We start from the raw sequence: 14,058 nt of genomic DNA, 5'->3' as shown, positions 1-14,058 counted from the left end.
ATATGATTATCATTAATTCATAAGTATATTAATTCAGTTTATATATTATTTAATAGTAAGATCCCATTTAATATAAATATAATGCTTTTGATTACATATATAATAAATACAAATAATGTGATCATGTTATATACATTTATATTTAATATCTAATACCAATGAACATCGTAATTGAAGTAGTTATGTAACTCAGTTAAAAAATTGAAAATCTACCTCGACCAATACTAAATGCATTTATTTTGTATAAATATTAGATAGTATGCAATAATAATAGTAATAGTAATAATAATAATTAAAAGAAAACACTAAAGAATAATAAATACTGAAGGTAGATAAAATAAAGACTAGTTCATAAATATTAATTCAATTTGATACTATACAGATATTAACAAAGTTAGTGCACAGATATAGTATTATACATAAGTTATTAGTAAATGTAACTCTTAGTTAATAGTTACAACTTTTAACTGTGCTAGTTTGGTCTTAACATCCTTAAACGTTGGTCTTCGATCAGGCAATAAGTCCCATGCCTAAAAAAATATAAGGAATAAATATCAATAAATCATAATATTAATAGCATAGCAAAACTATGTTTACTTGTCTCATGATTTCATATATTTCCGGAGGACAACACTCAGGAGCTTCCATACGATAACCTTTTTCTACATGCTTTACTACATCAATTAATGGCTGGTAAACATAAACAATTTAATTATTAATATTGTTTGATAAGCAAACAAGATAAAATATTGTAACACTTACTATTCTGGAGTAAGGAACTCGACCAAAAGAATAAATTTCCCATAGTAGAACTCCAAAACTCCACATATCTGATTTATTTGAAAACACCTGACACAATTTTTAAAAATACATCCAATATCTTAAATAAATATAATACATCATAAATATTTGCTATTTCAAATTACCCCTTGTCTAAGTGCTTCAGGTGCAGTCCACTTGATGGGCAATTTTCCAGCATCTACAATATAATTTTCTTCACGTGCCAATCCAAAATCAGCTACTTTAGCTACTCCAGCTTCTGATATTAATACATTTCGAGCTGCTAAATCTCTATGTACTACTTTTCTAAACTCTAAATACTCCATACCGCTACATGTATCACTAAAATATTTTTTTTAACATACGATTAATAACTAAATGATAAATCAATGCATAATTTTAAAATGTATAATAGCTTACACTGCAAAATTAATTTGATCTTTTTTAGTGACATGAAGTCTTCCCCTTGATCGTAAATATTCAACTAGACTCCCTTTACCCATGTATTCAGTAACTAGCAATAGGTGTTTTTCATTTAATACGAGTCCAAGAAGTTCAACCAAATTTTCATGCCTCAAAGACCTGATAAACAAAAAAACACATACATTTCAATGTATTTTTTGTATTTTACCAAATAAACCACACATATCAAAAATATATTTAATAAAAAGACCGAATTACGTCATAAGTAAAGCTTCTGTTAGGAATTTTTGGGCTTCTACGCTAGAGTCTTTCAACATTTTAACAGCTACTTTTTCTCCTCTGTACACTCCCAATAATACATCACCAAACTCTCCTTTGCCAATTGTTTCATTTAACTAGAAAATAAAAAAAAAAGTTTAATGAAATAAGATATCAAATAAATAGATTTTTCTTTCTCAAACCTGTAATTCTTGTTCTTGTATAACCCATCCGGCATCAATAAAAGATTTGGTATCAATACAAAATTCTTGTTTGCCTTTTTTAGGTAGACTCTTGGTTAATTGTGTACATAGTCCATCAGCATCTTTTTGGTAGTGCTACAACATAAATATCATACACAATTATGTTTTGTAAAAATAAAAATCCAATTAATTTTTAACCACTCGTGTGTTTTTGATGCTACATTCACTCGCGTGGGTTATGAATTTACCCCGTTTTTAATACCATAATATATATATATGAAAACAAATTAACAACTTCAAACATACATCCATACATGATTAGAAGACATTAAATGTTATAGATACAGTACTATTAAGGTTAGTTTCATATGCTGATTTCAAGTTTATCTGAGTTGAATATTAACCGTGAGCAAGTGATGACAGGTAAGTAACATTAAATGTCAAAAAATAGAAGAAATAGATTAACAAATTACTCACTTCAACTAATTGTGATAAATTTTCAAAAAATTCTTCATCGTCAATTGTAAGTTGATTGTCTTTGTACTTTACTCTATAATGTTCTACTTTGCCAATGTAACAAACACAAAGTGTATAATCTCCTGGATAGTTAGTTGACTCTCTAACCAGAAATAGACCATTTTCTTTTGGTGTTAGCAAATCTTCAGCCATCTCTCTTGATATTTTTCCATGAAACCATCTAGTATCACATAAATAACAGAAATAATTAGTAATGTATTTTACCAAATCCATACATTATAAGAGCTTAAACATAAAGTATAACAGTATAAGAATAATCTATCCCAATAGACAATGTTATTAAAAGAAAATGTAAGTACTTCGTTCTAAAATTGTATACATAGTGTTCTTTAATCAGTTAAAAAATGTAATTGATTTATTTTTATATTTTTATACAACATTTTATCCATACAACAACTAAGACTATCATATTATTATTGATGATTGTTAATTGTATAATTAGATAGTAATATACTACAGTAATTTGTACTCACGGCATGGCATTTAATTTCACTTGTGCCTTGCGCTGTAATGAATTCATATTGTTGTCATCTTTTACGTGTTGCACAAATGAAGAGTAACTTCCAAAGTTTGTGACGGGTGACACTGGCGAAGCTCTGTCGCAAAACGAATGGGTAACCAATTGTTGAGGAGTTGTTCCAAACTAAAAATTACCAATGACAGTTTGTCAGTAAAATAAGTCACACCACATTATTCTAGTTCAATGACAAGAGCGTAGACTATAAAGTATAAGTCATAATTGACTTACATGGGTTCTGCCAGTATTTTGATACCCGTGATCCATTTTTCCAGTGTTTGTTCAACGATTGGCCAACGACCATTTGATCCAATCTATCCGTGACAGAACATTGATTTATTGCAATTAATGACCGTTTGATCTGTGCACACATAATAGATTATGAAAGAGTGATTAATAAAATATGTAACAGTAGGTTAGGACTGTTGTATTTTGTTATTGCAACATTAGGATTGGTTCATATTACAGCAAGTATGAATCATCACACACCCACATTTGAGGAATACGCACACACACACAAACACGCGGGTACATAAAAACAACACACACCTACACTGATACACAATCTGGTCTCTAACATAAAATCATCTATAGTGGGTGTATGGAAAAAATTCGATCTAGGTACTTACGGGAAGTACTCAACGATGTGCGTCAAGTGAATAAAATACGATCGAACTACTAAAGTTTTAGAGACTGAGGTGATCGTCGGGGTCAGCCAAGGATGATGCCACGGATACTGGGAACACGCATAAATTTCACAGATGCTTACCACTGGTATTCCCGGGTTAACGTGGACGACCGGAACGGTTTTCGGCGAATCGGGATCTCGTCAGACGACGATCCGTCATAACAGCGGCGGACACAAATTTCACAAATCGCGTACGCCGCGGAATTTGATTTTGCGAACGTGCGATACAATTAGGCTGTTGTCGTCGTAGTAGTTGTAGTCGGCGGCGAAGTCGCGAAACCAGTTCCGCGCGTGCTAGTTTTTCGATCGGAAGACTGAACGGAGAGATTCGCGAAGTGACATTAAACCCAACACTGGCGCACATAAAACTAAAAACACTATTATTATTATTTATTATTACTTTTTATATTGTTATTATTATTATTGGTAATGAAATGATAATCGGGCGATACGCGTTGATAATGACGATATATTATGGTAAACACAATATACACACTCGAGCGCACGCGCGCACACCACGAAAACAGTTGTATACAATAATATTATCGTTGACGGACGCACGCTGCAGGCCACGGTCAACGCTGTCGACGGACCGAAACGAGTTCGAGCGCCGGACAAATGGTCACACTGCCGTCGTCGTCTTCGTCTTCTTTGCCGCCTAAGATCGACTAGAGAACCACAGAACAGAATAAGAATAACGAGAAAAGTTAGAACCTTTAAAGTTTAATTGACATTAATAGGTTTTTGCCGTGAACACGATCCGATTAATTGTCCGTCTTATCAGTGCAGAACGTACAGCGCCGTACGCCCGTACACGGTAAATGTCTTCTTGGATCGAAAACTGAAGGAACGTTCGGTTTTAGGCGTTACGAAAAAAGATCAAAACTAATTTGATTTTCGAGCAAGTGCGCGACTTGCACGACGGTCCGCCGTTAAAAACTACCGCGTGACGACGGGATGTCTGTCTTCAGTTGTAGTTTGTTTGTGATTAAAAAGCTCATATATCCGTCGATATGATGAATTATCAAGTCGATGACTTGAAGACATCAAGTAAGACACAACTGAATAATAATTTCGGACTGTAGGTATGCTCTACTCGAACAAACTATAATAAGGTAAATTCGAGTGAGACGAAGACCAGTTGATTAAAATAATATGACGTTGCAGAGATTTCAGTATGTCTGTGAGTGTTTTTCGCGGACCCGATGCGTCAAACTGCGGACTACTGCGACGATGACGAACATTTTGCATGCAAACACCCGTCGAGACGAACGCGTTCGATGCCGCGACAAAACATTTAAACGTATATATAGTTATATAGGTACTACGTATTCGACGTGCGTATATTATGATAGTAATATATTATTTTAAATTATAATAATTATTTTGTACGATCGACTTAGTGATCCGACTTTGCATTATAACGTGATTACTCTGGACGGCCGAGTGCTCGAGCGTTTTCCCGAGCCAGACTGGAAGAGGCGCAGAGTAGCATTCGCGGAAAATTCGTTATTGCTAACTCTCTTCACCCACTCCGCACAGTTATTTTTTTTCCCCGAACAAACGATTAATTCTATCAAACGTTTCGCGCTACGGTTGAGCGTCGTATAATTTTGTGTACATGATCATAAATAATAACAATTGTATGACGTAGGTACGCGTAAATAATAATAAAAAGGCTATGTGTACTTACTATTATTATAATAGTGCGCAAGTGTACACTCATGCAATATATTATTATTATGTGAGTGAAGTAGCGGTCGTGCCACTACGTACGACCCAGTGCTGTAGACCTGCAGTGGTTCTGGCGGTCCGGCCAATGGTGACATGGTGTAACCGCTAGCATTCATTATGATAATTATGATAAAATACAAGTAAACCAAATTAAATTATTTGTTTAGTATTATAAAATGTATCGAGGTGAAACTAAAGGTGTTCGTAAAGCGTACCTATTATATAGTCGTGGGTACCTACAGTTGTACTACTGTCGTAACCCGTAGGTAATAATACGTTACCTATATAATATTATAATATTATCATCTTCTATTAATAACATAAACGAGTACGACCCTTTGAAAATACACGTATGTCTACATGTTTGATACTTATACTTAAAAATTGTAATTAACAAGAACAAGTAATAAACGATTTATACATTGGCACATTGCAATATTGTTATCATATTTAATAATTAAATGGCAGACGAAGAGTCCAGGCAATGGCAATATTCATCAAACGTCTTATTGCAACATGATTTTTCAAAAATAATTTGAGATGCATGTAGGCATATGCCGCATAGCCTATAATAAGAGTGTAGAAGGAGACTTGGGAATTTCGTTACTTTGAAATTAATGAGTGATTGTAGAATAAATGATTCTAATTTACCACGCACAACTAATCATTGAAAAATGTTATACTTAGGACACGTCGATATTTTGCAAATGAATCAACCATATTTTAAGCTAATCAGCTATACAGATAGCCAATTGCCGAGTGAATCGCGAATGAAGAATATTTAGAGTATAAATCCAGGGATCTTAAAAATTGAAGTTGTACACTTTCCAACTGAATACTCGTCGTGTGAAGGGATCGTATAAGACAGGGAACAGAGCCATATTTAAGAATAGTAAGAACTAATACACAATTTAAAATATCTCAAAAGCCCAATCCTAAAAAGGTTTTACCAATCTCTCAGTTAAACTTAAAAGGGTAAGAATCGATAAAGCTCAACAACGTATCAATTAAATGGATGTACAAAATGAATTGTTTGACTAAATTTAAAACTAATAAGATCACTCATCAGTCGCCGAACACAATGTCAGAACCAGACCTTTTAAATCTATAATATTATAATAGGTATAGTAGGTATTATACACATAACCTACTATAATTATAGTATTTTATGGTAGGTTGTGTACTTTGAATCGGTTTTTTTTTAATTTTTGAAGACAAATTTAAAACTTATCCAAAGCAAAAGTGTACTTTATTTATGAAAATTTGTATGCATTTGAACATAACTTAACATTTTTATATTTCCATACGTATTATTATAGTTGTAAAACACAAACTAAGAATAGAAATTTAATTAATTACGAAGAAGCCAACTAAAGCTGACTATAAAAATATTAAATCGTTCAATTTAAATAATAGAAAATGTAAGATAAACCACTTTAATACTGTTTTATTATCGGTGTGAATCCTAGTTAACAAAATAAAGGATTTCATTTCATTATTTGTTGAAAATAAAAACAAATGTGACTCGCATTATAAAGTTATTATTATAATAGGTATGTGTAGTTGAATCTAGCTTCAAAATATACAAGTATGATAATGTATGTGTAATAAAGGAATTTAAAAGTTGCCATCTGTATGTCTAATGTCTATTGAATCTGTCGACTTATTTATTTATTCGTATGGCTTAACAAATCATTTACAGCAAAATTAAACAATAAAATAAAATAAAATATAAACATAAAGCATAATATAATTAAATTTAGATTGAAAAGGTTAAGGTTTTATAAATATATAATATAATATAACAATATAACATAACAATGCGTAACAGTTTACAGGTGTACGTCCAGTTTCCTTATCCACTTTACTGCTTCCGGTGTTATCACGTGGATTCCTTCGATGCCCTGGTTGAATTTCCTTAGCTGGCATTTCTTTATAATGTGATTTATGGTTTGTCTATCGTTGCCGCAATCGCATGCTGGGCTGCCTTGGAGTTGCTATTTAAACATCAAATCAGCGCAACGGCCATGGCCTGTTCGAAGACGATTTAGTACCTACAGACCATCTGTCGACTGGTATGTGTTGTTGAAAAATTGGGTTTTTAATCATGAAAAGGCTTAGGCATATAGTTATATATATATATACATTATATAAATTCGTTAAATATACGTACTTACAAAAGTACAGACTACAAAAGTATACTGTAGGCTGTAGCTATAAATAACAATAAATATATCATATATAAGATGTATAATATATTAATATATTATATTTTAAAAATATAAAATTTAGTCTCGATTCTCAATGTCGAAAACGGAAGGAAACAATTGCATTGTTTTAAGGATTTGCGTGTATATGAGTGCGTACGCTGGCTCAAAAGACGACATGAAGATTGACTATAAAAACTTACACGTATTTATATACATATAAAAATTAAAAAGTTGTAAGTACTAGGTGTATAAATATGGGACGAGAATAGTACACGAAGAGACAAATGTTTGTCGAAAAGAAAAATGTATTCTCTGTATCTCCATTTCGAAATTATAAATCCGTACACACGTGAGTTATCTGTGTATTCGTATTGTATACTATATAAATTACGTTAAGAATTTAAGATATTGTTCCACGAATCTCACGTCAGGCAAAATTATGCGATTACTATGCGTACTTATACCTACCTAATATATAAGTAAGTAAAGATATATATACCATATACCTAACTAGTTATAATATATTATACAAAAATATAAAACATAGGACTTTAATGTTTTACATTGTCACAATTGTATTCATATTCCTTAATATTAAATATAAAAATAATATATGTAGAGTGACTAAGATAAGATATTATATTATACACTGAACCCAGAACCATCTGTATTATAATACATATATAACATAATCCGGTCGGTTGACTACAATAATTGAAGTCGCCTGCACACATATAATGTATTATAAAGTACGTACTAATATATTGTATAATAATTACCTACCCATCATACGAACGACTGCGCACTTGCGAGGCGATTGTCTACAGACCTACAGTATAAGCGACTCCTGCATGTACGTAAGACCCGGTACAATTTTATTGGTACATTATGTGTATAGACTTGTACTGTAATCGAATCATTGAAATACAAGCCTGATCCGTTTTTCTAATCCAATTCGGTTTCTAAAAGGCCCGCCGATCCGTGTAATAAGTAATAACTATATATATATATAAACGACAGCAGAGCTGCCGGGTGCGGGGCGAATCTATGTATATATATAATATGATATAATGTAATAACGCGTACACCTACCTATATATATATACGCACGTATTATGGACGTTATATACTTTGTAGGAGCCGCGTACGTGCAGTGTCCTCCTCGGGGATTCGATCGCTCTCGCACCCCCTCGCGGTTGTTCACACTTTTGTGTTTCGCACGCGGTTCCATTCGTTTTCCACTCACTCACCCCATCACACGCGCTGCAGCCAATATATATATAATATATTATATAATACTTAATTTAGTTTTGACCGATCGCGTGAAAACGGGAACATTTTATTTTACTACACCATTGCCGGTTCCAGGGGCGCCGGAACAATGGGGGCAGTGGGGGCAATTGCCCCCACAAAATAAATACTGTAGGGGCAAGGCCCCCACGACTTCATGGCCTAATTATATTTACATTTAACCCACTATACCTAAATATTATTCTATAATTTTGTTCAGCAAGTAATATATTATATCTATTAGTAATTTAAAATACTAAGAATACACATTGCACCGAGGCTCTGAGAGATTGGAAAAATAACCGGGAAAATCCAAGAAATGCTGNTACCTAAATATTATTCTATAATTTTGTTCAGCAAGTAATATATTATATCTATTAGTAATTTAAAATACTAAGAATACACATTGCACCGAGGCTCTGAGAGATTGGAAAAATAACCGGGAAAATCCAAGAAATGCTGCTATGGCATGCGCGTCGCACTTCTATTATTATATTGTCAAACTAATGTGAATATATTATTCAATCGCATGCAATTCTTATCGCCGCAGTCTTTGCGACAATATCGCGTTGCGTGTGTGAGAGAAGTTCTATTCCTGAACATTGGAAAAACAGACGTGATAAAAATCGCCAGTTTCGTCGCGCCGTATTATTATAAATTTTTATTTGCGTAATTTTGTTTATTACTTGTGCGAGAGACTAGAATAATTGTGAAAAAAAAGTAAGATTTATTTTAAAATTTCAAATATACGTGTCATAATAATTATTAAATAACTACATTTTATTTGCTATTACATTTTAAGACTCATTTGATTAGGATGAAGCGTCATCGAGTCTCTACAATAACACATTTTTTTAAAAAGTGTTCAAAAACAGTTGAAGAAAATGGTATGCAATTATTTTTATTTAATTATGTTTTATTCAGTTATATTAATAGTTAGTATACAACAACTTTAGATTATGATAAAGAAATTAACGTAGACGACCCTGGTATTTTCGAGATTCCGTCAAAACAAACGACAGTTGAAGACAATGGTATGTAAACTGTTTTTATGTAAACTACCATTATTTTTACGACCTATTGCAGCGTTTCCCAAAGTGTGTTCCGCGGAACCTTAAGGTTCCGTGGGACTATGTCAGGGGTTCCGCCAGATGTATGAGACTATTGAGAAAATTATGTTTATTTAATGTTTGTTATTTAAAATATTTTTGCTTGAAAATTTTTTTTTAAACTAAGTTTAATAATGAAAAGTCATTAACAGTATCATTAAAATATTATTTAGACTTGAGAGTTTAGAGAATTGATTTCCCTTTTTTTATTTAGAAAAATTGTAGTTGAGTTTGATTAGGGTTCCGCGAAACACACACAATTTTTTAAGGGTGCCGTGGTCGTAAAAGTTTGGGTACCGCTGACCTATTGAATAATTCAAATTTAATTTAATTCAAATCAGTTATAAACCTAATCTGTTATTCACTTGACACTTACCCCACTGCTCGCTTTTTTTTTTTAAATTTCGTTTTGGTTTCAAATTAAAAAATGTATTTTTAATATCTGTCAGTACCACTTATATTTTTTACTTATTTTATACAGAAAACAGAAACAAACAATTAGAACAATTAGCATTAGAAATCATCCCCATTTATTCATCTACATCACTACCCATAACAGAAACAAAAACCTCTAAAGTTAATATTTATTTAACTGAACAATTTATTCCCAAAAATGATTTTGTATTCCCTAAAACAAATGGAAGATCATGTCAGTTGAAATGGTTCAATTCGTTTAGTTGGCTTCATTATGTGAAAGAAAAAAATGTTGTTTTATGTTATCCGTGTGCTTTGGCCAGTCAAACTAAAAAAACAAAAATAAAAATTCATGGGCAAGAATCGTTTATCGATACTGGATTTCAAAATTGGAAGAAGGGCACTGAGCGGTTTTCTATACACGAAAAAAGTGAAAACCATAGAGCATCAATAGAATATTTAAATTTTCGTAACAACAAGCGTCCTGTTATATCTTTAATTACTGAACAGTCTTTAAATGAACAAAAAGAAGCTCGTACAGTATTTAAAATTGTTATTAGCTCTATTCGTTACTTAGCTCGTAGCGGTCAAGCTATTCGTGGTGGTACATGGGACTCTGGAAACTTAATTTATTTATTACAAGAGCGTTCACTTGAAAATCCTGCACTAAAAATTTGGCTTGAAAAACGAAACAATTGGTTAAGTGGGGATATTCAAAATGAGTTACTTGAAACTATGGCGCATTTTGTTTTACGGAAGATTAAAAATTCAGTTCTAAAAAGTCCATTTATGGCCATAATGGCTGATGGCACTACAGATATTTCTGGTCAGGAACAGTTTAGCATTTGTTTTCGTTTTTTAAATACAATTTCTTTAAATATAAACGAAATTTTTGTGGGAATGTATAATCCTCCAAGTGGAAATGCTGAAACATTATTTTCTTGCATCAATGATTTATTGACACGTATGTGTCTTAGTTTTGAAAATGTTAGAGGACTTTGTTTTGACGGAGCGGCAACTATGTCTGGTCATATAAGTGGAGTACAAAAGCGAATTTCTGATGTACAACCTAAATCTATATTTATCCATTGTTCAAATCATTCATTGGACTTAGCATTGAGTGATACTATTAAAACTGTAGATTTTGCTAATGATGCTCTAAATTTAATCAGATTTGTAAGCAATACAATCTTAGATTCATCAAAACGCAAAAACATATTTTCTGGTATTGTTCTTTCGACTAACTTAGATGAAGAAAATGACTATACAACTGAAAATATACCAGGCATTATTCCTTTTTGTCCTACAAGATGGACAGTCCGAGTAAAAGCAGTTAATAGATTTATAGAAAATTATGAAAGGGTTCTTTTAACAGTACAGGAAATTTTAAAAGATTCAAATTCAATTAGTAAAGATAGACGTGCAGCTCTCCGCGGATATGAGACGAAACTTTGGAAGTTTGAAACTGTTTTTGCTCTGGAATCTTTGTCTTTAATTTTGGGTCCATGTGAGCAGTTAGCTAAAGCTTTGCAAAATATATCATACACTGCTATCGGAGCCAAACATTCATCAGAATTGTTAATAAAAACTCTAACATCGTTACGTAATGATGATGTTTTCAATGATACTTGGAATAAAACCAAACAATTGGCCGTACATCTTAACCTTACAATGCCGAAAAATCCTAGAGTTTGTAAGCCCCCCGCCAAGCTTGAATATTCAACTACACGCACACCTCCAGCCAACATCAACAAAAAAGTTGCTTTAAGAAAAGAATTTTTTGCTTTAATTGATTGTTTGTTGAACGAATTAAATGAAAGATTCACTCAGTCTGGGTTAGACAAAGTAGTATCAATGGAAACTATTTTGATTCGTTCAATCAATAGAGATAAAATTGAAATAAGTGAAATAAAAAAACTTCTCGGTCTTCACGTAACTGATTTTAATGTAGATCAATTAGCTGCTCAATTAATAATGCTTCCCAATATTTTAAATTCTGATAATCCCTCAGCAACAATAAAATATATTGTTGAAATATTTAAAATATTGCCAGAAACGTCACGTCAATTGATGAACCAAGTTGAACGGCTTATTATACTGTTATACACAATACCTGCAGCATCAGCCACACCAGAAAGGTCATTTAGTGGGCTCAGGCGTTTAAAAACCTATACACGTTCAACTATGAGTCAAAAGCGTTTGACTCATTTATTACTATTACACTTAAACCAAACTATTTTGTATGAGATTTCCTTGGATGATATCCTAAAAGAGTTCATTAGCCGTACAGCAGAGAGAAAAAGTGTATTTGGTAAAATGTAAATTATTCATTAAAATTTAAACTGTATATTATATTTATTAATATTGTATAATAAAATATAGTTATGGGATTTTTGTTTAAAGATTGTACAACAAAGAAACTGTGCATGTGAAAAAGTTAATTACAACTGTAATTTGTATTGTTAATAAATTTTTATACCTACATGATTTGAATTTGTTTAATAAATATTTGTAAGAAAAAAATTTAATTATACCTTCCTTATTATTATTAATTATACCTATTCCCAGCATAGGTGGTGTAAAAATTGGGGAGAGGTGAAGATTAAGCACCAAAAATTAAACAACACTATTTTTGCTCTTATGCCCTCTAGAATAAAGCTTAAAATATTTTGCCCCCACAGCAAAAAAATCGTTCCGGCGCCCCTGGCCGGTTCGTATACAATTATTAGTGCTGAGCGGCTTTTCGGTCGCAATTTATTGTTGTTTTTTAGAAAAGAGGAAATGCCTAATAAATAAAAGCTATATAATAAACGTAATATAATATATAAGACTAAAAACACTTACAGCGGCGTATCCAGGGAGCTGCGGGAGCAACAGCCCTCCCTGAAATTTTAGGAGAATTAAAAAATTCATAATGTCCGTCGGTGAAAGTATTGAACCGAAAAATGTTCGGTCCGAATTTTTGCGGGTATAGCTGCATTGAGTGTCCCAGAATTTTTGTTCTGAACTAAAATAAGTCAATAGCTAAATAGATGATTAAATCACCACGTATTGTATTTTCCACAACCATTTTTTGACAGTTGACGAATGCAGTGTATTCAACGCATGAATTTAATGTGAAATGGAACTTCCCACACTGTATTGGCTGTATAGACGGAAAACATATACGTTTACGAAGTCCTACTCACTCTGGGAATATGTATTATAATTATAAGCATTTTTTTCCATCGTACTACAAGGTGTATCCGATGCCATTATGTCAATTATAAGTTTATATCTGTTGATGTTGGAGCGTACGGAAAACAAAGCGACGGAGGAACATATGCATCATCAACTTTGACAACTTTTATAAATAATGAAAATCATCTAATTTGGCGGGAACATCTGTAGAAGTACCATTTTTTATGCTAAGTGATGAGTGATGACGCTTATACATTAAAACATAATATTATGAAACCATTTTCTAAACGACTATTATCAAAAGAAGAACGTATTAATAATTATCGTCATGTTCTTGCCCGTAGATATGTAATAGATGCTTTTGGAATAATGGTATCAAAATGGAGACTCTTGCATAAGCCGATCAATTAAAATAGTTCAATGTATTTGTCTTTTACATAATCTTATAAAAGATAAAGAAGGGCAACCATGTGCACAAACCATCATATCTGCTGCGAGTTCGTATGAAAACGATAGAAATTAAAAAAATGTAAGGACAAATGTAATCAGAGTTCAAACTTAGCAACTTTCGTAAGAGCTACGTTAAAAAAATATTTTATTAGTCCTATAGGATCGATTTCATTTCAAGAACAGTATGCAAACATTCAAAAGTAGTTTAGTTTGATTGTAGGTATAATAACTATTAAGTATTATGTTAAAATTAATAGTGATTTTA

The 14,058-nt window shown here is 32.2% G+C and overlaps 2 protein-coding genes across 3 annotated transcripts; one reads left to right on the top strand and one right to left on the bottom strand.

Moving 5' to 3' along the window:
- Positions 1-426: 426 nt before the first annotated feature.
- LOC111033307 (tyrosine-protein kinase CSK) lies at positions 427-4,676 on the bottom strand. Of its 2 annotated transcripts, none has more exons than XM_022313987.1 (11): positions 3,488-4,676; positions 2,950-3,079; positions 2,675-2,844; positions 2,142-2,361; positions 1,665-1,799; positions 1,462-1,598; positions 1,201-1,362; positions 927-1,122; positions 763-849; positions 598-690; positions 427-530 (listed from the first exon to the last, which is right to left on the bottom strand). In XM_022313987.1, exons 2-11 carry the CDS (start codon positions 2,983-2,985, stop codon positions 444-446), a joined length of 1,323 nt encoding a protein of 440 aa, XP_022169679.1. In that variant the 5' UTR covers positions 2,986-3,079; positions 3,488-4,676; the 3' UTR covers positions 427-443. The 2 variants fall into 2 exon arrangements, with proteins under 2 accessions (XP_022169679.1, XP_022169680.1); XM_022313988.1 differs by lacking the exon at positions 3,488-4,676 and adding an exon at positions 3,348-3,481.
- Positions 4,677-9,436: 4,760 nt separating this feature from the next.
- Positions 9,437-12,860, top strand: LOC111033314 (zinc finger MYM-type protein 1-like). The gene is made up of 3 exons (XM_022313996.1): positions 9,437-9,527; positions 9,597-9,674; positions 10,231-12,860. Exons 1-3 carry the CDS (start codon positions 9,458-9,460, stop codon positions 12,483-12,485), a joined length of 2,403 nt encoding a protein of 800 aa, XP_022169688.1. The 5' UTR covers positions 9,437-9,457; the 3' UTR covers positions 12,486-12,860.
- Positions 12,861-14,058: the final 1,198 nt, after the last annotated feature.

This window comes from Myzus persicae, unplaced genomic scaffold, assembly GCF_001856785.1.
Source record: "Myzus persicae strain clone G006 unplaced genomic scaffold, MPER_G0061.0, whole genome shotgun sequence".
In the NCBI taxonomy this organism is placed as follows: domain Eukaryota; kingdom Metazoa; phylum Arthropoda; class Insecta; order Hemiptera; family Aphididae; genus Myzus; species Myzus persicae.
Note: the sequence above shows the minus strand (reverse complement) of the source record. Positions and strands in the feature narration are given on the sequence as shown.

Coding starts and splice junctions, on each gene's coding strand:
- LOC111033307 (XM_022313987.1), bottom strand. CDS start 2,985: ATGGATCACGGGTATCAAAATACTGGCAGAACCCAT. Junction 1,800..2,141: donor ATTTATCACAATTAGTTGAA/GTGAGTAATTTG, acceptor TTTATGTTGTAG/CACTACCAAAAAGATGCTGA. Junction 1,599..1,664: donor TACAAGAACAAGAATTACAG/GTTTGAGAAAGA, acceptor TTTATTTTCTAG/TTAAATGAAACAATTGGCAA.
- LOC111033314 (XM_022313996.1), top strand. CDS start 9,458: ATGAAGCGTCATCGAGTCTCTACAATAACACATTTTTTTAAAAAGTGT. Junction 9,528..9,596: donor AAAAACAGTTGAAGAAAATG/GTATGCAATTAT, acceptor CAACAACTTTAG/ATTATGATAAAGAAATTAAC. Junction 9,675..10,230: donor AACGACAGTTGAAGACAATG/GTATGTAAACTG, acceptor TATTTTATACAG/AAAACAGAAACAAACAATTA.